This window comes from Phyllobates terribilis, unplaced genomic scaffold, assembly GCF_046119375.1.
Source record: "Phyllobates terribilis strain yellow unplaced genomic scaffold, ASM4611937v1 Scaffold_8__6_contigs__length_399053987, whole genome shotgun sequence".
In the NCBI taxonomy this organism is placed as follows: Eukaryota; Metazoa; Chordata; class Amphibia; order Anura; family Dendrobatidae; genus Phyllobates; species Phyllobates terribilis.
The window spans coordinates 81,747,875-81,773,734 of NW_027362768.1; the positions used below are offsets into that span (position 1 = coordinate 81,747,875).

At 43.4% G+C, this 25,860-nt stretch overlaps 1 protein-coding gene across 1 annotated transcript in view; it reads right to left on the reverse strand.

Moving 5' to 3' along the window:
* Positions 1–13,956: 13,956 nt before the first annotated feature.
* The window catches only part of LOC141156380 (putative ferric-chelate reductase 1), a 49,800-nt gene continuing 37,896 nt past the window's right edge, over positions 13,957–25,860 (reverse strand). The window contains exon 6 of the mRNA XM_073642576.1: positions 13,957–14,156. Coding sequence (XP_073498677.1) covers positions 14,097–14,156 — 60 coding nt within the window. The 3' untranslated portion in view covers positions 13,957–14,096. The remainder of the gene's footprint in view (positions 14,157–25,860) is intronic.

Here is a 25,860-nt window from a genome sequence, read left to right on the forward strand (position 1 = left end):
TGTAGCGTTTTTGTGTGCGTTTCCACTGCGGAAACGGTATTGAAACACCCATGCGGTTTTTACGCATGCGAATTTTCCTCATGTAATGCAAGTCTATGGGAAAATCCGCATGCGTTTCCGCAAGAGAAATTGACATGCTGCGTTCTGGAAAAACGCGCCTCATGTCAGTTTCCGCGGGTGATCTGCTGGTGCACGGAGACGCATAGTGGGCATGGGATTTCTACAAATCCCATCCACTAAGCTATACATCTGTATATTTGTGCACTGGAGTCAGACACTTCTATTTCTATGCTGATTATTTTCAGTTTTAGGTGATGTTCAAATAGGACATCTTTGCAGTGAATTTTTCATCCTAATTATCCGGACGCAGTGTCCATTAAACAATAGTTACAATATTGTTGATGAGATTTAATGAAATCTCATGTACAAGGTTCAGATGATCATTGTTAAAATTGTGCCAGTCACGTCTGCCACCCCCATGTGTTTGTCCACAGCGCAGGAGAGTGCAGGAGCTGTCTTCTATTACATGTACTAGTTTTGTCCATTAAACAGACCAAATCAGTAAATTTTGTGATTTTTTTTCCAATCATTCATGATTAGATGAATAAATGACTGTGAGCCTAATGATGGTTAAGCCAACAGCTATCTCTCCCGACCCCCCCCCATACACAGAAGAGACGCTATGTGAGGACCTGTTATGCTCACTTGGTGAGGTGGATCCTCCAAGCCCAAGGTCCAGGTGGGCACATGAGACCATGGGCGTTGGTGCAGCAGGCAGGTATTGCATGCGGGAAACAAAGTTACTGGAAGCTGCAAGCAGATGGGAGATGTCCTGAAGACCATGGCAGTTGGGATGCTGGAAACCGTTGGCAGGCAGAAGATGTCCAGGAAGCCAAGAATAGGCAGCTGGGATGCTGGAAACCATAAACAGTCAAGAGACGTCCAGGAGACAGCAGGAGGTCTGCTGGAAACCAAATGCAGGTGGGAGATGTCCAGGAGACCGCAGATACTGGAAACTGCAGGCAGGTGGGAGATTTCACTATATTACAGTGTATCCTGTAAGCGATCAAAAAATTACAGAATCAAGATTAAAGTATGCGAATAAGGTGATGGTTATTCCAAAAGTATCTACTGTATAATAGTCTATTGACAAGATGGATTTTCAAAGATGATTTTGTTTAGGATTTTCGCATTGTTTGTAAATTTGATTGTTTTTCACATTATTATTTATTAACAGTCACGTGATTGTCTTTGATGATTCACCTAGAAGTCGCTATGTGACCAGCACAATCAAGTTTTAGAAAAATGTATGTACTTGTTTATAAAATGAGAAACTTGTCTTTGATCTGTATCCTGGAACCAATGAGGATACGAGGATTCTTTAAATCTGCCAGTTTATCAGGTGGTGACCATTGTGTTGTTGCAATCTAGTTTAGAGGGGTTTATCATCCAACTAAAGCTGGTGGACTTGGTCTAATTTGACTAATCCAGTATGCTTAATTAGTTGTAGTTAATAAAGTTATGTAACAGTATGTTTATTTCTTGTTATACTATTATTTATTTATGCTTGGTATTATGGTGACCTTTGGTAAAACATTATGGCCTACTGTAAAGTTGAGCTGTGCGTGGGAGCTTGGAAGGTCTTAAAGAGGATCTGTCACAAGGTCAAAAGTGACCAGTTTTTGCGCTTAGTTTATTTACACTGCTCCCCTAAGGTTTTTTTGGATAAAATCCTCCATACTTTTCCAAAGATAAGGGGCCTTTTTGTTTAGTCTTAACAATGAGACGTGGCTGGCAGGATCCTCAGGGGGTGGGTCTTCAGGGTGCTCTGCATTATTGAGGTGTAACCCCCCCTTGTAAAGACCACAAAAAATGGCACTAAACAAAAAGTCTCAAATCTTTGGAACCATATGTATTTGAAGAGTAAAAAAACTGAATAATCGGAGGGGGGGGGGGGGGGCAGCAGGAATAAATTAAGAGCAAAAATTGGACACTTTAAAACTGGTTATGGGTCCTGTTTATTAGGGCTGCAACAGATGGACGTTGCACTAGCCACTTCACTTAGCAGATCATAGAGGAACCCAGGCCTTTCCCCTTTAACACCTATAAAGGAATCTGTACATACACAGTGTGGACAGGGGACAATAGGTGTTGTATACACAGTATATGCAACCAAGACTACTTGCTTATACAATTATTTATTTATTATGCTTACTTCTATAGCTCCATCAAACTCCACAGCACTTTACATATATTGTCATCGCTGTCCCCATTTTGGTTTACAATCTAAATTCCCTATCACTATGTCTTTGGAGTGTGGGAGGAAACCGGAGAACTCGGTGGAAACCCACTCAAACATGGGGAGAACATACAGACTCCTTGCAAATGTTGTCTTTGGTGGCATTTGAACCACTGAGTCACCATGCTGCTCCATGGATCAGTTGTGCCAAGTGACCAATGTCATCCCCTTTTCATTGATTATCCTGTGGGTCACAGTAGTAGAGAGAAAGGACTTTGCTTATATTTAGCATTTTCATTCACTAGACTCATGACAGAAGACCTGCCATGAGCCATACATATGTATTTTTTTACCTTGTGTCTCAATTCCAGAGACATGGTCCCTTATTCCCTGTATGTAGTTTTTTTAGCCAACTAAATATGGCCATCAACTATTGTCCATGGGAGTCTTCATGAGGACCATGCCCAGTTGGCTAAAAAAAGACTAGATTTAAATACAGAGAAAAGGGGGCCATATCTCAGGAACTGAGCGATGCAGGAACACAAAATATACAGTGCCAGATGCTGGAGAACATGCCAGGTAAAAAAAGGACAACATATCTATGGGAAGTGATAGCTAGGTTCTGGTTAAACTGAAGGTTTGTTTTCCTATAATAATATTAATTTACTTCCTTGAACATGACATACATTCTATTCTAAGAAAGAAGTAACGAGACACTTCTCAGGCGAGGCCGGTGACATATGTGATGGCAGCATATGTGACTCAGCAGTCTTCATTGTAAGGCTATTTTTGTAGTAATTGTTTGTCATGTTGTGGATGACATTTCACAAATTGCCTTTCTTGCTGGAATATGGAGGAAAAGTCTACAGTACATTGTAATAATTTTCATAAAGGTAGAGCAATAATTAATTTTGCACCTTGCTTACACATGACATATTATTTATTGATTTTCCTTGTAGATCCTACACTGAGAAAGTTTCAAAAGTAGAGAACAGTGGGGTAAATTTACTAAGACTGGTATTCATGCTTCAGTGTCAGAATATGATTCCTTAGAGCAAAATGTATTACTAGGTGCACACTTCTTTGTAACTTTTCCATACGTTTAGCTGTCCTTATATCAGAAATTGAAACCTATACCTAATATATAATGGCGTAAGATTAAACTTGTAAGCCTGGCTGAAAGCATGCCCCCTCCTGGTTAATTCTGTATTTTTTCTCACCACTTTTTTTAAAAGAGTGGTAAGAGGGAAGACTAATTAATGTCAAAAACCACCTGTACTATGCCAGGTTTGTCATGAATTTTTGGACATTTTCCCATCAAAATTAATTTTCTGCATGTGAACATGACGTTGTGTTTTAAAGTGTTTAATTCACTCATTAAAAGGATGTTGTTAAATTATCTCTCACTTATTTTAACCCCTTATTGGCTAGGCCAAATCTTTACAATTCTGACCAGTGTCATTATATGATATGTGGTAATAACTCTGGAACGCTTCAATGAATCTCACTGATTCTGAGATTACTTTTTCATGATGCATTATATTTTATGATAATGGTAAATTTAGGTGGATATGTTTTGCGTTTATTTATAAAAAAAAATATCAGAAATTTGACCGAAATTTGACAATATTTGCAATTTTCAAACTTTGAAAATAACATTTCCCTCATGTCTGCTTTACATCAGCACCATTTGTAAAATGTTCTTCTATTTTGTTAGTATTTTACAAGGTTTAAAAATGTAGCAGTAATTTTTCATTTTTTCAAGGAAATGTACAAAATTGATTTTTTTAAGGACCTGTTCAGTTTTGAAGTGACTTCGGGGTCCTATATATTGGAAAAACCACAAAATTGATACCATTTTAAAAACCACACCCCTCAACATATTCAAAATTGCTAATAGGTAGTTTATTAACACTTCAAGTGCTTTTCAGGAATTAATGCAAAGTGGCATGACAAGAATGAAAAACTTTATTTTTATCACCTAAATGTTGTTAACGGGTTACTATATTTGGCAGAGTCTAAGGTCGTTATTTGGCCGTTAATTGCCATGGCAAACATCAGGACCACACAATCATAATTTCAGGGTGCTGATGGGGTTAAAGAGGGAGCCCCCACACTCTGTTAACCATCTAGATGCCATAGTCACTATTGTCAGCAGCATGTAAGGGGTTAAACGGCCATGGTCAGTGCCAACACTGATTGTGGCTGATGCAGCAAGTTGTCAGCTATAGTGTACAGCTGATTACTGCTGGATTGTCACCTGTCGAGGATGCTGTTCTCTTATATTTCAGGCCAGTAAAAAGACATAGTGGTGGTCATTAAGGTGTTAAACAAATAAGATTAGCAAATAAGACTGTTCACACTTATGTCGTGGCTTACATTTATAAGTTATGACACCTTTGACAGATGTATTCATAAAACATATACAGAAAAGATCTGACAGGCCACCTTGATATATAAATGCAGTTCATCAAGTGTCTACTGTAGACTGCGCTATTCTTGCCATCAAAAATAACAGAAACTTCGATCGACTGAAAATAACACCATAGTAATTATAGCCTTTAAAAAATAAAAGGGAAACCACAGAATGACATCTAAGCAGCCAACATCATGTAGCAAGAATTTTCTAAACCAATAGTATATGACTTGTATTTGTTTGAATGAAGTACAGTTGCTAGTTGACAAAAGCGACTCAGACCTTATAAGAAGAAGCCAAAGTCCCCTGACATTTCAATAAACTTTGCCTACTTCAATACATTTTTTCACTGCTGAGCTAAAATCTCACATCGTCATATAAGATACAATAATTAGTTCTTTACGTACAAAGCACCTTAAATTCTCAATCAGCCCCTAATAAAGTTCAAGTGTAAACCGTCATCATTGTTGTCAGTCGTACTATCTCACAAAATATTCTTTTGCCGTAGGCCACTCTTAAGGGCGTTCCAAGGCTATAAAACTATTTGATGATAGAATCAGTCACACAAGTTCTGACAATAGAAGTACCTGGAATTGCAAGCAGCATTTTGAAAAGAATGGAGAAATGTTAGAATTTCCATGAATAGTACAAAAGAATGAGTAAGGTTACAATGGGTGTAATACACAGTTACATACGCTGATAAACAATGTGACATTTTAGTATTGCATCATCTTGAGGATTGCAGACAAAGAATTTTTACTGTATATACATTGCCCCAAAGAAGACTGAATGCAATATGCTGTCTCCAATGGAATCATCTGTATTGTGGCACTAGATTGACCACCACTATAGTAAATTTATATAGTCTCATAGTTTTAAGGTTGAAAGAAGACACAAGTCCATTGACTTCAACCTATAACCTAACATTTTGAGGTTGAGTAGTTCACTTGTATCCCGCTGACTTCCCATCACAACATTAGCTTAGCTACCGGGGAGCAGAGGGCGCATTTGCCCCTGGCCCGGCGCTCAGAGCGGCCCACCCCGAGCTACCACTACCCTTAACTATATCAACGTATGCAGCACACTGATATAGTTAAACTGTGTGGTAGAGCAGGGAGACATGATCTCCCTGCACTACTGCTCTCCTTTCTGAAAATCACAGATTGTCTTATGCCTGCAGCCTACAGAAAGGCAGGACATAAGAGCAGTCACATGCACAGGACGTCAGAGTCCCGGCACGGTGACATCATTGTGACGCGCTGGGACTCTGCTGTCCAGTGCATGTGCCGGTGCTTTGGATCATGACTCATCAGGATCCTGGATTAGGTGAGTATATGATTTTTTTTTAAATCAAAACGTGTGGGGGCATCTTAAGTTATGGGGGCATCATCTGTTTGTGGGGGCATCAAAAAGTTTGGGAGCTCTTCATACACTGTAGGGACTACTGTGGGGGATCCTCATACAGTGTAGGGGCTACTGTGGAGGACCCTAATACAGTGCAGGGGCTACTGTGGGGGGACCTCATATAGTGTTGTGGTTACTGTGGGGTTCTCCTCATACAATGTTGGGACTACTGTGGGGGTCTCCATAAAGTGTGGGGGCCATTATATAGCGTGGAGATAATGTAGGGGCCATTACAAAATTTGAGGCCTACTGTGGTGACCATCATACAGTGTGGGGACTACTGTGGGGGCCATTATAAATTGTAAGGCTCAATATTGGGGTAGCAGCAGGATGAGGAGTTTGTCCAGGTTGGGAATAGATGAGGACGGTGTTGGAAATGTGAGAAGTCAATTGTGTCTTTGTTGTAATCTCTGCAGACGAGTTGTGGCTGAAAGAAGATGTCATGGCAGTCTGGGCAAGATGGAAAAGACTGGAAAAGTGACGACTCCATATGAAAGAACGTCAGTTGTAAGTCACTATCTATAACTGTACTATAATCTCTTAAATGTTCTGCAGCAGTGGTATCTACCACTATATGGTCACCATATGGCAGTAATATCAGTGTTGGTATTTGGATAGAGATTTGTTTCCAGTAATAGCACGGTCATCTGCCAAGGCTCCCCAATTCCAATGATTAGAGCGCGCCACCATAGCTTAGTTGTAATCAGGGTCCCTGATTACGGGCCCACTCAGATGTTTCGTCTTCTCCTCCGATAGCTGAACCTCTAGCTACACCTCTGCATCACAATAATTAAGGGGGGAGTAGAGAGTGGCACTGATGAGGACCATGGAGTAGGCAAGTGATAATGGGATCAACCAATAGATTATGGGAAGAAGGGTATGTAATAGTCTATTTGAGGGATAAAACTAGCTCTGCTTAGGGATGAAACAAAAGCTATGGAAGGTAGGAGAGCAGTGCTAATAAGGAAAGCTAATGTACTGTGGGAGGGAGGCATACAGAAGTGGTGTAACATACAGGAACAGATGTTAGGATCTGTAGTTTTCTGGAGCACATGCATTGTAGAACTAGGCACTAAGCTGGAATATCCATTGAGTGGTGGCATAAAATCCTGTTAAAACTTCTAATAGGTAAAACAGGTTAAAACTTCTTTATTATATTGTATCATGTTAAAATACACATATCCAAAGGGAGGTATTTAGCAATAGAGCTTACGTATTTCACGAGTATACATCCTTAGTCAAAGCTATAAGACGTATTTTCTAGATCAATTGCAACAAAACCTGCCTTTTATGGCTTGCACCAAATATATTATGTGTCAAAAATAACAGCAGGGAGGAATCGCAGATCCCACTGCTGCAACTAGTTTGTCACAGAGAACACCGGGATGATCGTATAGATCCCACCCATCTAACCAGTTTGTCAGGGGACACAACTTAGCTGACTCCAATCGTCAGGACAAATACGCAATTGACTGATGAGTGATGGATGAGGCCGCGGATGTTTTCCCTACTAAGGCCAGTTATTGGGGATCTCACAGTGAGCGTAATATACATTTACTATTCCAATGCATGGAATATACAGTGATGTGAAAAAGTGTTTGCCCCCTTCTTGATTTCTTATTCTTTTGCATATTTGTCACACTTAAATATTTCAGATCACAAAACTAATTTAAATATAAGACAAAGATAACACAAGTAAACACAAAATGCAACTTTTAAATTAAGGTCTTTATTATTAAGGGAAAAAGAAATCCAAACCTACAGGGCCCTGTGTGAAAAAGTGATATCCCCTAAACCTAATGACTAGTTGGGCCACCCTTAGCAGCAACAACTGCAATCAAGCGTTTGCAATTAGTGGTAATGAGTCTTTTACAACGCTCTGGAGGAATTTTGGTCCACTCAGTTTTTGCAAAATTGTTGTAATTCAGCCACATTGGAGGGTTTCCAAGCATGAACCGCCTTTTAGAGGTCATGCCACAGCATCTCAATGGGATTAAAGTCAGGACTTTGAGTAGGCCACTTCAAAGTCTTAATTTTGTTTTTCATAAGCCATTCAGAGGTGGACTTGCTGGTGTGTTTTGGATCATTGTCTTGCTGCAAAACCCAAGTATGCTTCAGCTTGAGGTCACAAACAGATGGCCAGACATTCTCCTTCAGGATTTTTTGGTAGACAGCAGAATTCATGGTTCCATTTACCACAGCAAGTCTTTCAGGCCATGAAGCAGCAAAACTGCCACAAATCATCACACTACCACCACCATATTTTACTGTTGCCACGATGTTCCTTTTCTGACATGCTGTGTTACTTCTATGCCAGATGGAATGGGACATACACCTTCTATGAAGCTCAACTTTTGTCTTGTCAGTCCACAGAGTATTCTCTCAAAAGTCTTGGTGATCATTAATATGTTTTCTGGCAAAACTGAGATGAGACTTTATGGTCTTTTTGCTCAGCAGTGGTTTTCATCTTGGAACTCTCCCATGCATGTCATTTTTGCCCATTCTCTTTCTTATGGTGGAGTCATGAACATGGACCTTAGCTGAGGCAAGGAGGCCTGCAGTTCTTTGGATGTTGTTGTGGGGTCTTTTGTGACTTCTTGGATAGTCGTCGCTGTGCTCTTGGGGTAATTTTGTTCGGCCAGCCACTCCTAGGAAGGTTCACCACTGTTCCATGTTTTTGCCATTTGTGGATAATGGCTCTCACTGCGGTTTGCTGGAGTCCCAAAGCTTTAGAAATGGCTTTATAACCTTCTCCAGACTGATAGATCTCAATTACTTTGTTTCTACTTTGTTCCTGAATTTCTTTGGATCACAGCATGATGTATAGCTTTTGAGGATTTTTTGGTCTAGTTCACTTTGTCCGGCTGGCCCTATTTAAGTGAATTTCTTGATTGAGAACAGGTGTGGCAGTAATAATGCCTGTGTATGGCTAGGGAAATTGAACGCAGCCTCCTAAAGATATGATAAACCACAGTTAATTTATTTTTTAAGGGGAAGGGGGGGGGGTAATTACTTTTTTACACAGGTCCCTGTTGGTTTGGATTTCTTTTTCCCTTACTAATAAACTTTCATTTAAAAACTGCATTTTTTTGTTTAATTGTGTTATGTTTGTCTTATATTTAAATTTGTTTTGTCATCTGAAACATTTAAGCATGACAAACATGCAAAAGAATAAGAAATGAGGAAGGAGGCAAACACTTTCTCACATATATATATACAGTGTATATATATATATATATACAGTACAGACCAAAAGTTTGGACACACCTTCTCAATTAAAGATTTTTCTGTATTTTCATGACTATGAAGATTGTACATTCACACTGAAGGCATCAAAACTATGAAGTAATACATGTGGGATTATATACTTAACAAAAAAGTGTGAAACAACTGAAAATATGTCTTATATTCTAGGTTCTTCAAAGTAGCCACCTTTTGCTTTGATGACTGCTTTGCACACTCTTGGCATTCTCTTGATGAGCTTCAAGAGGTAGTCACCGGAAATGGTCTTCCAACAATCTTGAAGGAGTTCCCAGAGATGCTTAGCACTTGTTGGCCCTTTTGCCTTCACTCTGCGGTCCAGCTCACCCCAAACCATCTCGATTGGGTTCAGGTCTGGTGACTGTGGAGGCCAGGTCATCTGGCGTAGCACCCCATCACTCTCCTTTTTGGTTAAATAGCCCTTACACAGCCTGTAGGTGTGTTTGGGGTCATTGTCCTGTTGAAAAATAAATTATGGTCCAACTAAACGCAAACCGGATGGAATAGCATGCCGCTGCAAGATGCTGTGGTAGCCATGCTGGTTCAGTATGCCTTTAATTTTGAATAAATCCCCAACAGTGTCAGCAGCAAAGCACCCCCACACCATCACACCTCCTCCTCCATGCTTCACGGTGGGAACCAGGCATGTAGAGTCCATCCGTTCACCTTTTCTGCGTCGCACAAAGACACGGTGGTTGGAACCAAAGATCTCAAATTTGGACTCATCAGACCAAAGCTAATGTCCATTCCTTGTGTTCTTTAGCCAAAACTTGTCTCCTCTGCTTGTTGCCTGTCCTTAGCAGTGGTTTCCTAGCAGCTATTTTACCATGAAGGCCTGCTGCACAAAGTCTCCTCTTAACAGTTGTTGTAGAGATGTGACTGCTGCTAGAACTCTGTGTGGCATTGACCTGGTCTCTAATCTGAGCTTCTGTTAACCTGCGATTTCTGAGGCTGGTGACTCGGATAAACTTATCCTCAGAAGCAGAGGTGACTCTTGGTCTTCCTTTCCTGGGGCGGTCCTCATGTGAGCCAGTTTCTTTGTAGTGCTTGATGGTTTTTGCAACTGCACTTGGGGACACTTTCAAAGTTTTCCCAATTTCTCGCACTGACTGACCTTCATTTCTTAAAGTAATGATGGCCACTCATTTTTCTTTACTTAGCTGCTTTTTTCTTGCCGTAATACAAATTCTAACAGTATTCAGTAGGACTATCAGCTGTGTATCCACCTGACTTCTGCACAACACAATTGATGGTCCCAACCCCATTTATAAGGCAAGAAATCCCACTTATTAAACCTGACAGGGCACACCTGTGAAGTGAAAACCATTTCTGGTGACTACCTCTTGAAGCTCATCAAGAGAATGCCAAGAGTGTGCAAAGCAGTCATCAAAGCAAAGAGTGGCTACTTTGAGGAACCTAGAATATAAGACATATTTTCAGTTGTTTCACACTTTTTTGTTAAGTATATAATTCCACATGTGTTAATTCATAGTTTTGATGCCTTCAGTGTGAATGTACAATTTTCATAGTCATGAAAATACAGAAAAATCTTTAAATGAGATGGTGTGTCCAAACTTTTGGTCTGTACTGTATATATATATATATATATATATATATATATATATATATATATATACCCCAATACGGTCACTGTCAACTCCACAATAGCCAAGTCAAATACTAGCTGCCACCACCAATCGTTTATACAGGCTGATTGGATACCCGTTAGGGGTAGCATATGGCTTCAGGACTGTTTAAAGAGCAAGAGGAACAGAGCTATTCAATTTTATATATTTAATTCGGAAAGGTAGGCAGTGTTTATAAAAAATATGCAAAGATGATACAAAATTGGGAACAAAACAATACGGTATACAATTACATATAATAAAAGGAATAATGAAAGAGAAATACTAAACCTGATGTTGCAGGAATGGCTATTATTTTTATGGAGGGAGCACTCCGATTAGGAAAGTGGAACACTCACAGCGAACTATGTCTTCCAGAATGAACAATGACAGCACCTAAACTCTCATTTTTATTAGATCAAGGTTACACCCTCATACCTCCCCTTGGTGAGCTCATATGGGGGCTAGTTGTTGGATGTGCTAGGTCTTTTAGCAGATTATAAGATCATCCAACTTACAGGATATCTTCGCCCTTGGGAGGTCTCCGGCGGTAGATATTGTCATCATGTTCACTATTGCGACTTTACCTTTCTATAGAGATGAATCATGGAGTGGATTTTATCATCCATCGGACTGATATTAAGTTGAAGGGGGTTAGGATAACCTTACGGTGATGTGAGGGAATGCATTATGTTCCTCCTTTCACTACAACACCAACAATATATATCCCATAAATATAAGATCGATGCTAACCCCAATATTCATCACTAACCACTGGCTCCAAAAAGTCTGCGACCCATGCTTTGATCAGAGTAAGCTCATGCCTTGGAAGTGTACGTCTCTGCCTCCGAATAAATGAATCCCAAGCTTAGTGTCTGGCTCTCAAAGCAGATCTCCTGTTGTAATTACCTGGTCACAGCATGAGGACCCTACTTCAATGGAAGTTGAAGTGTCATTTCTTTCTCACTTTCACAGTTATAATTAATCCCATATATTCATTGTAAGAGTGACATGTCCCCTTTCTGGAGATGTCTGTATGGCTTTTAATCTTACTCTATGACATTATGTGTTTTGGAAGCCTTCAGCTCCATGTCCAACAAAGTGGTGTTACTTAACGTGAATGAGGGTGTGGCCTCACCTTAATTGGGCTTGACCTAAATTTGACACTTAACGTCAAAATATGCGCCAAAATTTTGATGCAAATTTCTGCTAGTAAGTGAGCCAACTTAAGATGAGTCGATTGATCCACAGAGGACTGAATTGGACTAGAATTTCTTGAAATCCAGGGTTCTACGCAATTTTGAACAATCCACTATTTGATTTCTGAGGTTTGACAATAAAAATGCCCGGCGCCATTTCACACATGCTGCACAATCAATGAGGGGGTTAATTTCGTCAGGCATGGCAGCGCTGGCAGAGCCAATCGGTGTGACTATCACAGGTAGTATAAAACATTGAGGCTCACCAAGGAATGCCATTTTATGCCTGTACTGTTTGGGGATAAGATAGGAGCGCTCAGAGCACACAGGATAGGAATAGAAAAAGGGCTAATGCGATTGTGGTGTACTACTTCAGTGCTGATGTACCAGATTGAAAATTGGAGTGATAGTCTCAGTCTCTGAATAGAAATCCAAGATTCATGTGATTGATATACAGTGAACTGTTGTCATGTCTCGCTATCACCACTCAGTGTGTGACTCTGAATTAATACATCAACAACGTCTTCAAAGCTGCTTTTTGTTGTTGTTATTGTTTGTTTTTATACAGTGACAGAAAGCGAGGGTAGTATTAAACCACTCATTGCAGATTTTGGAACTAAATCCATATTCTGAATTCAAGGCTTGTTTCTGTTAGTAAATGGAAGTGCTATCCCTGTGTTTAGGGATTTGTCATTTCTTTTTAAAAATACATTTCCTTAATTCTGAAACTTAAACACAAGTACTTACCTGCCAAAGTGTGAGCTTTGTTAAAAATACTTTTTTTTAATTTGCTTCATTGCTCCAGTTAGTCTAATATTAGACGAGTACACACACCAGGCATCCAGGATGCTGTTACAGTTGAAAGTGCGATGCCGAGTGGTGGAGGGGGTCCACTGGCACCGAAACTGGCTCCACTCGACTCGTGGCCCACACGTGGTCTGCCACTATTGGCGGAATGCCACTACTTTTGATTCTTTTCTTATTTCCCAATTATTCAAGCTTATCATTAGACCATAGAATTTATTCTCATTTGTTTTCAATTGTCTTCTAACAGACTATAGCCAAGTTATCTGAGAGTTTCTCATTGCTTTCTGTCTAACTCTGTCTCATAAACTGGGATTAGTGAAGCATCTGAGCAATTGCATGCAGTCTCACTCATGTCAGTAACTTGTGCTTGTAATTGTTTGTAATATTGATGGCCTCCCTAAATTGTAATCTCTTTGTTTAACTGTTTCGTTTTTGACGATACCCTGCTCTAGGTATATTTACAGGTGATCGATATGTTTTAAATTTTTATAATAATTGTCTTAAAGAAGTGGTCTCCTATTGTAATATTGATGATCCATTCTTAGAATAGGTCATTAATTCAGTCAGAGAGAGTTTTGAAACTGCTATTGGGTCCCTTACCCACTGAGCCCCTGTGCGGCCGCACAGGTTACACTATGGTATGTCCACCCCTGGCATAAAGAGCATATATCTATAATGATCTTTTTATTTTTATCTGTTAAAAAATTCTAATAAAATCTGCTTTGAGTACAAATAGGTTGAGACTATGGGGCAGCTGGCTGCACACGACCAACACTTCCCCAACTTTGGTAACCAATGACCACGTGATATTGGCTTTTGGCCGTTATAATTTGACAGCGCTTAGGATGCATTCTGCTAGCTGTGCATGTGGTCTTACTCACAGATGCAGTCATACAACTTTGTGGATCATTATTGGAGCAGAAACTAGAAGTGTATTATGAAAATTAGAATCACTAGAATGTTTGCTTAGCAGCATTATAATGGCAGATACGGAAGAAGACTTGCATTTTTTATTTAGCAGAACATGTTCAAAAAGCAGATTTAGGACAATAACAATTTTAAAAAATTTGTAGTTTCCAATTGTTCAACTGCTGCGTCTGATTATAATGATCTTCACTTTACTGCTTTTGCACTATTCAGGCCATTCAGACCCATAGGATAGATAGGATAGTCCCCATTAGGATGAGACCATAGTACATAGGAGCCTAGAAGAGATAACAAAGAATTGATTATATACATTTTATTTGATAATTGTTGATGAAACATTATTGTATTTAGCAACAATGAATAACAACATCAATATTTATATTAGTGTCCTACAAAGACACCATTCAACTCTTCCTACTCTTCCTGAAACAGTCTCCCATAGAACAATCGTGTATAAAGTTCTTTCTCTGTCATGCACCACTGACTAACATGAAAGCTCTCTTTTTCAAGCAAGAGACAAGCGCCCTGGATACAGCCATGTCACTTTATAAAATGCTACATCTTTTCTGAGAAAACAGTTTAAGGCTATGTCCCCGCACACAAAAACACAATGAAAAGCCACAAATAACCTAATTTATATAACAGGTAAAGAAATGGTGCAGAAATTCTGCAGCGTCAAAAACTCACCAAAAGCTCATCCTGGGTACATAGCCTAAAAGCCATAAAAGCCAACTGGGAATGTAGAGAAGAATTCTGGAGGGGCTTCACCTCCAGCCTCTCTCTGCACAGCTCTGCTTCAGTGACAGGTCTCTAAATATTCATGTATGGTAAGAAAACTGTCAATCATGTAGAGCCAGGCACGGAGCAGCATGCGGGGATCCATCTTCATGACTCCTTTGCCTGCTCACATCTCATATTTATGCTGTTTTCTCCAGAACACTGCAACATTTCAGGGTAAGACATAGCATTTTCTAATGAAGGAGCATGTTCCCTTTTTCTTAATGCTTATGGTGAGGGCAGAATGAATCTCATGACAAATTTCTTCTAGAAAAGAGTTGGAATATTCAAGAAATTGCTATACTATTCAGAGAGTAAATGAGGGAATGAGGAAAATAATTGGAAATCAAATACAACAAGTGATGTAGGTCTAGAGCAGAGGTGCACAACTCCAGTCCTCAAAGGCCACCAACAGTGCATGTTTTCAGGATTTCCTTAGTATTGCTCAGGTGATAATTTAATCATCTCCACAGGTGATGAGTAGTGATGAGCGAGCACTAAAATGCTCGGGTGCTCGTTGCTCAGGTCGAGCAAATTGGAATAATCGGGTGCTCGACCCAAGCAACGAGCCCAATGTAAGTCTATGGGAAACTCGAGCATTTTTCAGGCGGCTCCCCCCGGCGGTCTGCAGAGGGCCAAAAAATTGCCCAAATCGATGGTAACAGTGCTCAAATGACATGGGAACAGCACGGGGAAGACCCCTGGAAGCATTTCTGACTCCCAGGTCACTTCTGTCAACAACGTGGTCAGAGAATTACGCCACTTTTATGGACTCACAATAAAACATACAAAAACTAAACCAAAATGGATTTTCCTGGGAAATATGTTAAGGAACATCCTTTCCAGGGTAATGACTTGTATATAAGGCATAATAAATAACCAAAGATACTCCTCCACACCTTGGGCTATGATCACACGTAGAGTTTTTGATGCGTTTTTGCACTTTTGCATTGCTTTCAACCAAGACAAATGCATTCACCAGGAAATGTCATTTTAACATTTTACAACCTTATCTGGCCATGTGGTGTGTGATACATCATCAGACACATGCATATGTAGCGCCCCGAGGGTTCGGCCGCTTCAGGGGTATTGCACCTCTGCCAGAGGTGTGGTATTCCACTCCCGGGTAAGGATGGAGTATGGACCAGGGCTCAGTTAGCTGCATGCATCACACACACCCCATTTCCGGGGGACAGCTCAATGGTGCTCCCATTTATATAGTAATGCAGGCACGACAGACCATGTCCCTGGCTGGAGTGGGGAGGGGGGTGGAAAACCCAGTGATGTAGGAGCAGAAGGGGACGGTTTCTGAGCATAGGTAGGAGCTCATTGGTTGCAAGTCACCTGGGCTCAGACACTAGGGGAGGGTATATAAGGTGGGCACCATCTTAGTTCTGGGCTGAGTTCAGTGAGAGAAGGAGTTCAGCCAGAGAGGGCTGACAGGGAGCTGTGGCTCAGTCTGGGCCCAGCTCCACTTGGCAGGCCTAGGGAGAAGGCCGGAGCCAGAGAGGAGAGGAGAACAGGAACAGAAAGGAACAGAAACAGAAAGGAACAGAAAAGGAAGAGAAGTACCCAAAGTGTAGAAGGGCTCAGGAACAAGAAGGCAGAAGGGACCCTAAGGACTCAGGAAATTACGGGTGACGGGTCAGGCGAGAAAAGGGTACCGGATCCCATATTGGTGGAGGAGAAACTACCCTCAGCCAAGAACCGGAGGTCGTGATCATTACTTGGTGCGACCCCCTAGTAAACCTTGCTAGGAAGACACCATATAGGATAGCGGGAAACGGGGCCCACGTTTACCCTCGTAGATTCGCGGCAGCTGGACAAAAGCTTGGTCACTGGTGGGACATGAGCCAGAGGAAGGATAGAAGGGAGTCCTGTGCCATACTACTGAATTGCCTGGGGGTTGACCGAGCCCCTCACCTGGTGGACGCAGCACGGCTTGGGCAGTCATTCCCTGCAGAGGTGACTTGGACTATACGAACTGTGAGTAAAAGACCCTGGACTGCAACACGTTGTCTTTGCATTTCTTGCCGCGCCAGCACTACCGGTGCTGGGACGCCCTGCACCACAACCCCCACCATCTACGCTCACTGCCCTGAGGCTACACTCTTCCCGTGGGGAGTTATACTATCTCAGCTGCACTCACCATCAGCCTCAGTGGACTGCCTTGCAGCGGCGGTTCATAATAGCCGCAATCCACGGGTGGCGTAGTCGGACATTACCTACAGCACATAGCAGACTACCACTGGTCTGACCACCCTGAGCCACGGAACCGGGTCGCCACCTCTACTCCCAGCATTGCCCTGAAGCCCGGTTCCGAGTGCCTCACTGCCCAGGGGGCGAGTCACATACAGTGCTGAAAAGACATGGGAACAGCATGGAGAAGACCTCTGGAAGCATCTCTGACTCCCAGGTCACTGCCTAAAAGTGAGCCCATCATAAGTGATCCTTGGCGCATGCGAAGATGCCTTCTGCCACGCACCTGTCATTGCAGACTTGCAACAATCACCGTCCACATCCTTGTCCCAGTGCAGCATTCAGTTGTCCCTACCCCATTCCTTGGAATGCAAGCGCAAGTATGCAGGCAGCCTCCCACCCACCCACAGGCTGCAATACTATACTGCCAAATTTTTGACAGCTGCTTGCACTTGAAATGTGGCCTTTTAAGCTCGTGGAGGCGAAAGCTGTCCACAGTCTTATGGCAGCGGCGACCGGGTATCCATACTCGGTCCCCAGCCACCACTATTTGTGAATGTGGCCAGGGACGGTACGGAGCCAGTCCACAGCTTTTTTTCCTGAGTTGCATTTCACCACAGCCATACTCTTTAGCTTGGTGAAAGGACTTGGGAAATCATATATACCCAGCTGTCATTTCTCCCAGGAAGTCCTCTAAAGCTGCTTTCACTTGAAATGTGGCCTTTTAGGCTCATGGAGGCAGAAGCTTTTCATAACCACATGCCGGCGGCTGGGTGTTCATACTCGGTCCCCAGCCGCCACTATTTCTCCCGGTATCGTCTCAGCCTTCCACAAGTACAGGTCCAACAACATTACCCATGCCCTCCCCAGTGCACTTACTGGGAAGGACGGCCTAACCACAAACACGTGGACAGGTGAATGCGGCCAGGGACGGTACGGAGCCAGTCCACAGCTTTTTTTGCTGAGAGTTGTATTTCACCACAGCCATATTCTTTAGCTCGGTGAAAGGACTGGCATAGAGGGAAACCGTATCTACTCTGGGTGTCTTTTCTCCCAGGAAGTCCTCTAATGCAGCTTGTTGCAGAAGCAATGGCAGCCCGTCCAACATCAACTCGCACTTGTCGTTGGTGCTTTGACACACAAACATCTTTCTTTGCGCATTTAAATTCATGACTACAGAGTTGGGCAATGGCCTGATCTGCAATGCGGTTTGAGAAATAACATGCATAAGCATGGCCGATCCACATTAAAAAAGCAGCCATAGAATGTCCGGGAACCTTTCCACACACTTTTCTTAGCCAGGACTGCTTCTCGGCAGGGTTGGACGATCACACCAGAAAACCGGAGACTCCTCCGGTGGGCCCTGACTTCTCCTTCAGGAGAGTTCATAGTGTCGAGGTCAGGCCATGATGATGATAGAGACCACCATCTGCTTAGTTTTCTGTTACTTGGAATGCAAGCGCAAGTATGCAGCCAGCCACCCACCCACAGGCCGCAGTACTCATTTCTCTATTTGTCTCCGCCTTCTACAAGCGCGGGTTCCTGAACATTACTACTGGTACTTTTCTGTGGGAATTTGCTTGCCTCCTACCAGCCTGGAATATTTCCAGTGAACTATGGCACGATGCCAAGGTATTAGCACTGCCCCCATTACCAGTAGCGAAGCCATCCCCAATTTCCTTCTCAGGAATGTTATTTGGTAGACTGAGTGGCTGCCCAAATACATTAGTTTCTCACAAAGGAGCTGAAGATAGAGTGACAGTAGGTGCAAGTTTCTACAGCATGTTAGATATTAGAGGGTGAACGGCAGCACATTGGATCAGTAGTTAGCACTGAAGCCTTGCAGCGCTGGGATTCTGGGTTCAAATCCCAGCAAGGACAACATCTGCAAGGACTTTGTATGTTCTCCCCGTGTTTGCGTGTGTTTCAGTTAAAAAGCAGTCATAGAGTGTCCGGGAACCTTCCCACACACTTTTCTTAGCCAGGACTGCTTCTCGGCAGGGTTGGACGGTCCCACCAGAGAATCCTCTGGTGTTCTTTGGCTTCTACATCAGGAGAGTTCATGATAGCTCTAACTTTGCAGCTGCTATGGGGCTCTTGAGTGGGGGAGAAAGGTGAGCCCTCAGAATCAAATCTTCTGGTGGGCACAATGTTTTTCAATCTGAAGCAGCTTCTCAGTGGGAGTTGAATTTCACCACAGCCATATTCTTTAGCTCGGTGAAAGGACTGGAATAGAGGGAAACCGTATCTACTCTGGCTGTCATTTTTCCGTCACCAGGTTCCGCCCATTGTCACACAGGACCATGCCTGGCTGTATGTTCAGCAGTGAGAGCCACAGATCAGGCTGCTGTGTTACAGCTTTCAACAACTCTGCAGCGCTGGGTGGTTTGTCACCTAAGCATTAAGCATGTTATCTTCAGCACAGCCTGTTGCCGCATGGCCAAGGCAGTGCTGCAGTGCTTTCAGCTTGTGACTGATGTGGTCATTTCGGAGATGGAGGAGGAGGTGCAGGAGCCGAACAATGTGATTACATTGAGGTTACATTGGCGACTCTGTTTTTTTATACTAAAGAAAGATCCTATTTTTTTTTTTTTGCGTTATTTTTTAAGACAAATGCATTCATCGGGAAATGTTATTTTAACATTTTACAACCTTATCTGGCAATGTGGTGTGTGACACATCATCAGACACATCCTGTTTCATTTATGATGGAGGGACTCTGAAAGTCACAAAGCCTATTTTTATAGGGCCATCAGGCGGCCCTTACTATTCTTAAAAGGCCAGCAATCGGCCCTCGCTATTGTTAGAGAGCCATCAGACGACTATGCTTTGTTGTTCCCATTATTAACAAGTGGGTCTCCTATACTGTTATTGCGTATGCAGTGACTGCAAGGGCTGCCAAAAATTCGGACGCAACCCAATACCCCTTTGAAGAGGCATAGAGGAGCGTCTCAGTAAAAAAATGTTCCCATTATAAATGAGCGGGTCTGCTATAGTGGTAATGCCCATGCTGTGACTGCAAGAGCTGCCAAAATTTGGGAAAAACCCCACTAAGAATTTAAAGACACATAGAGCAGGGCCAAAGTAATGAGTACGACATGTTTCCATTAGAAAGGAGAGGGTCTGCTATACAGTTATAGGGTATGCAGTTAGTCCAACGGCTGACCAATTTTAGGAAAAACCCCACTGTTACGCTCGCGCCCGGACTGACTGGCGTGAGCGTGATTAGTGATCCCACTGGACCATGAACCGAGGAGTGCCTGGAGGGGCGTAACTAAGTATCAACCCGGTCCGACCAAGGTCGCACGGCGGTTCAGTCGACTCCGTGAACCAGGGAGGAACCGAGCAGAGGGACCAGGTGCTTCTCCAGGTCAGACCCCGGTCACAGCTGTTGACTCACACCGGGGAATGCAGGAACAGGCAGGTTAGCTGGTATGCAGACAGGTGGGTACTGGCATGCACGGCTGGTATGATGGCAGGTGGGTACTTAGCAGGCACGGCTGGTATGAAGGCAGGTGGGTACTAGCAGGCACGACTGGTATGCAGACAGGCGGGTGCTGACAGGCACGGCCGGAATGCAGACTGGCAGATACTGGCAGGTATGAACGCAGGCTGGATAGGGAGCAGTACAGACTGGGATACAGGAACAGAGCCGCAGGTGCGGTGGACTAGCAGAGCAAAACCGCAGGAGCGGTGAACAAGCAGAGCGGAGCAAAACCGCAGGTGCGGTGAACAAGCAGAGCGGAGCAAAACCGCAGGAGCGGTGAACAAGCAGAGCGGAGCAAAACCGCAGGTGCGGTGAACAAGCAGAGCAGAGCAAAACCGCAGGTGCGGTGAACAAGCAGAGCAGAGCAAAACTGCAGGTGCAATGAACAAGCAAAGCGGAGGAAAACTGGAGGTGCGGTGAGCAAGCAGAGCGGAGAAAAACCGCAGGTGCGGTGAACAAGCAGAGCGGAGCAAAACCGCAGGTGCGGTGAACAAGCAGAGCGGAGCAAAACTGCAGGTGCGGTGAACAAGCAGAGCGGAGCAAAACCGCAGGTGCAGTGAACAAGCAGAGCGGAGCAAAACCGCAGGTGCGGTGAACAAGCGGAGCAGAGCAGAACCACCGGAGCGGTGAACAAGCAGAGCAGAACAGAATCGCAGGTGCGGTAAACAAGTGGAACAGAGCGGAACCGCCTGAGCGGTGAACAAGCAGAGCAGAACAGAACCGCAGGTGCGATTAACAAGCGGAGCAGAGCGGAACCCCCGGAGCGGTGAACAAGCAGAGCAGAACAGAGCAGAAGGTGAAGGCAGACAAGACAGGGCTCTGTTCACATGGAACAGACTGGAAAATACAGGAAGATGGTTAGAACACAGGAGGTAGATACGGCGGCAGGGAAAGGGGACAAGAAGAACCAGATACACACAAGGTACTTACAATGAAGTAGCGAGTGGACACAAAACTCACAAACAGAAGTACAGAGACAATGAGTTGGAGTTAGGTGTAGGTTCAGACACTGCAGGAAAAGGGAAGATACGGACATAGAGAGAAACAAGTAACGGGCTAGGACACTGTTCAGACAGGAACTGAACCGGGAGCAAGATACAGGAACGAGCCTGGGAACTCAGCCCCCAGGGTGGCGGAAACAGACTAGAAGTCAGAGATACAGGTAGCGGCCCTGGGTACTCAGCCCCCAGGGTGGCGGGAGCAGACTAAAAGTCAGAGGTACAGGTAGCGGCCCTGGGTACTCAGCCCCCAGGGTGGCAGAACAGACTAGATACAGGATAGGACCTGGCAACTCAGTTGCAAAAGACAAACTGAGTGAAAGTGTTGCTCAGTCACCTCCTACTGGGTGGAGGGGGTTTAAGTATCCAGTGACTCACAGCAATAGGCTGGGGACGCATTAGAACTGCGCACACAGTAGCTATAAGAAACAAGCAGAAAGCCGCGCCGACGCCCTAAGCAATCAGACAAGAGACATGGACACAGCAGGTACTGGAGCAAAGAGTACAGCATGGACTGGCAGGTAAGATTGCGGTCTTGCATGGTGGGAGGTGGTGCACCATGCAAGTACGCCACCAGGGATGTTACACCCACTAAGAATTTAAAGACACATAAAGCAGGGCCACAGTAACAAGTACGACATGTTCCCATTAGAAAGGAGAGGGTCTGCTATACAGTTATAGGGTATGCAGTGAGTCCAACGGCTGAACAAATTTAGGAAAAACCCCACTAAGAATTTAAAGACACATAGAGCAGGGCCACAGTAACAAGTATGACATGTTCCCATTAGAAAGGAGAGAGTCTGCTATACAGTTATAGGGTATGCAGTGAGTCCAACAGCTGAACAGATTTAGGAAAAACCCCACTAAGAATTTAAAGACACAGAAAGCAGGGCCACAGTAACGACAAATTCCCATTAGAAAGGAGAGAGTCTGCTATACAGTTATAAGGTATGCAGTGAGTCCAACGGCTGACAAATTTAGGAAAAATCCCACTAAGAATTTAAAGACACATAGAGCAGGGCCACAGTAACGACAAATTCCCATTAGAAAGGAGAGAGTCTGCTATACAGTTATAGGGTATGCAGTGAGTCCAACGGCTGACCAATTTTAGAAAAAAAAACACTAAGAATTTAAAGACACATAGAGCAGGGCCACAGTAACAAGTACGATATGTTCCCATTAGAAAGGAGAGGGTCTGCTATACAGTTATAGGGTATGCAGTGAGTCCAACGGCTGAACAAATTTAGGAAAAACCCCACTAAGAATTTAAAGACACATAGAGCAGGGCCACAGTAACAAGTATGACATGTTCCCATTAGAAAGGAGAGAGTCTGCTATACAGTTATAGGGTATGCAGTGAGTCCAACAGCTGAACAGATTTAGGAAAAACCCCACTAAGAATTTAAAGACACAGAAAGCAGGGCCACAGTAACGACAAATTCCCATTAGAAAGGAGAGAGTCTGCTATACAGTTATAAGGTATGCAGTGAGTCCAACGGCTGACAAATTTAGGAAAAATCCCACTAAGAATTTAAAGACACATAGAGCAGGGCCACAGTAACGACAAATTCCCATTAGAAAGGAGAGAGTCTGCTATACAGTTATAGGGTATGCAGTGAGTCCAACGGCTGACCAATTTTAGAAAAAAAAACACTAAGAATTTAAAGACACATAGAGCAGGGCCACAGTAACAAGTACGATATGTTCCCATTAGAAAGGAGAGGGTCTGCTATACAGTTATAGGGTATGCAGTGAGTCCACCGGCTGACCAAATTTAGGAAAAATCCCACTGAGAATTTAAAGACACATAGAGCAAGGCCACAGTAACGACAAATTCCCATTAGAAAGGAGAGGGTCTGCTATACAGTTATAGGGTATGCAGTGAGTCCAACGGCTGACCAATTTTAGGAAAAACCCTACCAAGAATTTAAAGACACATAGAGCAGGGCCACAGTAACAAGTACGACATGTTCCCATTAGAAAGGAGAGGGTCTGCTATACAGTTATAGGGTATGCAGTGAGTTCAACAGCTGACCAAATTTAGGAAAACCCCTACCAAGAATTTAAAGACACATAGAGCAGGGCCACAGTAACAAGTACGACATGTCGCCATTAGAAAGGAGAGAGTCTGCTATACAGTTATAGGGTATGCAGTGAGTTCAACAGCTGACCAAATTTAGGAAAACCCCTACCAAGAATTTAAAGACACATAGAGCAGGGCCACAGTAACAAGTACGACATGTCGCCATTAGAAAGGAGAGAGTCTGCTATACAGTTATAGGGTATGCAGTGAGTCCAACGCCTGACCAAATTTAGGAAAAATCCCACTGAGAATTTAAAGACACATAGAGCAAGGCCACAGTAACGACAAATTCCCATTAGAAAGGAGAGGGTCTGCTATACAGTTATAGGGTATGCAGTGAGTCCAACGGCTGACCAATTTTAGGAAAAACCCTACCAAGAATTTAAAGACACATAGAGCAGGGCCACAGTAACAAGTACGACATGTTCCCATTAGAAAGGAGAGGGTCTGCTATACAGTTATAGGGTATGCAGTGAGTTCAACAGCTGACCAAATTTAGGAAAACCCCTACCAAGAATTTAAAGACACATAGAGCAGGGCCACAGTAACAAGTACGACATGTCGCCATTAGAAAGGAGAGAGTCTGCTATACAGTTATAGGGTATGCAGTGAGTTCAACAGCTGACCAAATTTAGGAAAACCCCTACCAAGAATTTAAAGACACATAGAGCAGGGCCACAGTAACAAGTACGACATGTCGCCATTAGAAAGGAGAGAGTCTGCTATACAGTTATAGGGTATGCAGTGAGTCCAACGCCTGACCAAATTTAGGAAAAACCCTACCAAGAATTTAAAGACACATAGAGCAGGGCCACAGTAACAAGTACGACATGTTCCCATTAGAAAGGAGAGGGTCTGCTATACAGTTATAGGGTATGCAGTGAGTTCAACGGCTGACCAAATTTAGGAAAAATCCCACTAACAATTTAAAGACACATAGAGCAGGGCCACAATAACAAGTACGACATGTTCCCATTAGAAAGAAAGGAGAGAGTCTGCTATACAGTTATAGGGTATGCAGTGAGTTCAACAGCTGACCAAATTTAGGAAAACCCCTACCAAGAATTTAAAGACACATAGAGCAGGGCCACAGTAACAAGTACGACATGTCGCCATTAGAAAGGAGAGAGTCTGCTATACAGTTATAGGGTATGCAGTGAGTCCAACGCCTGACCAAATTTAGGAAAAACCCCACTAAGAATTTAAAGATACATAGAGCAGGGCCACAGTAACGACAAATTCCCATTAGAAAGGAGAACGTCTCCTATAGTGTTGGCCTATGTAGTGAATGCAAGGGCTGCGAAAAATTGTGAGGAACTCCAATGCCCCTTGGAAGGGACTTAGAGGGCCTCATAAAAAAATGTTCCCATTAGAAAGGAGCGGGTCTCCTATACTTGTAATGCCCATGCACTAAGTGTATGGGCTGACAAACAGTTACCCCTGGGGGGTATACATGAACATACTGTATACATTTTTTTTTACAGGCATCATAAACACCCTTTAAAAAATTATGTGGGTGTTGCATCACGGACCACGGTCACCCTGGTGATATGGTGGTGGAGGATGAGGATGAGGGGAAGGAGGAGGACAAGAGCAAATAGCCAAAATCAGGAAGCGTATACCCATGTGTGGGTGTGAAGAGGTGCATGGGAATACACCTCCCAAAAAAAGACACTGGATATGAGTTTATGTTATGCTGCTATCATTCGGTGGTGTTGAGAAGTCTGGCCCAATCCAGCCCTTGTTTATTTTTATAAGAGTCAGCCTGTCTGCATTTTCAGTTGATTAAGAGATATAAAGTTCTCCTTGTAGCATGGGTCTAGAAGTGTCACCAACCAGTAATGACTGAGAAATTTTGAGATCGCGAGGGTCATGGGAAAGACAGCGTAATATAAACTCAGCCATGAGTGCCAGACTGCTAACAGGTAAGACTTCCACGTCATCACCAACCAAGAGGATGACTGACCATGCTCCCCTCCTCCTCCTCGCCTCTGTCCTCTGGCCATCCACGCTGAACAGACGATTTCACAGTTGTGCAGGTAGTACCGTCTATAGCGCATGAAACTAGCTCCTGTTCTTCCTCCTCCACCTTTTCCTCATTGTCACCCAATCCACGTTGGGATGAGATGAGGCTGGGCTGTGTGTAACTACCCTGTATGGTCCCTTGCTCCATCTCATCGTGCTCTGCCTGCAATGCATCCTGTTTGATTGTGAGCAGAGAGCGTTTCAGCAGATAGAGAAGTGGGATGGTAACGCTAATTATGGCGTCATCACCGCTCACCATCTTGGTGGAGTCCTCAAAGTTTTGGAGGATGGTACAGATGTCTGACATCCATGTCCACTCCTTAGGTCTTATGTGTGGAGTCTGAACTGAATACCGACAGCCTTGTTGATGCGGGTACTCAACAGCTGCCCTCTTCTGCTCACAAATCCTTCCC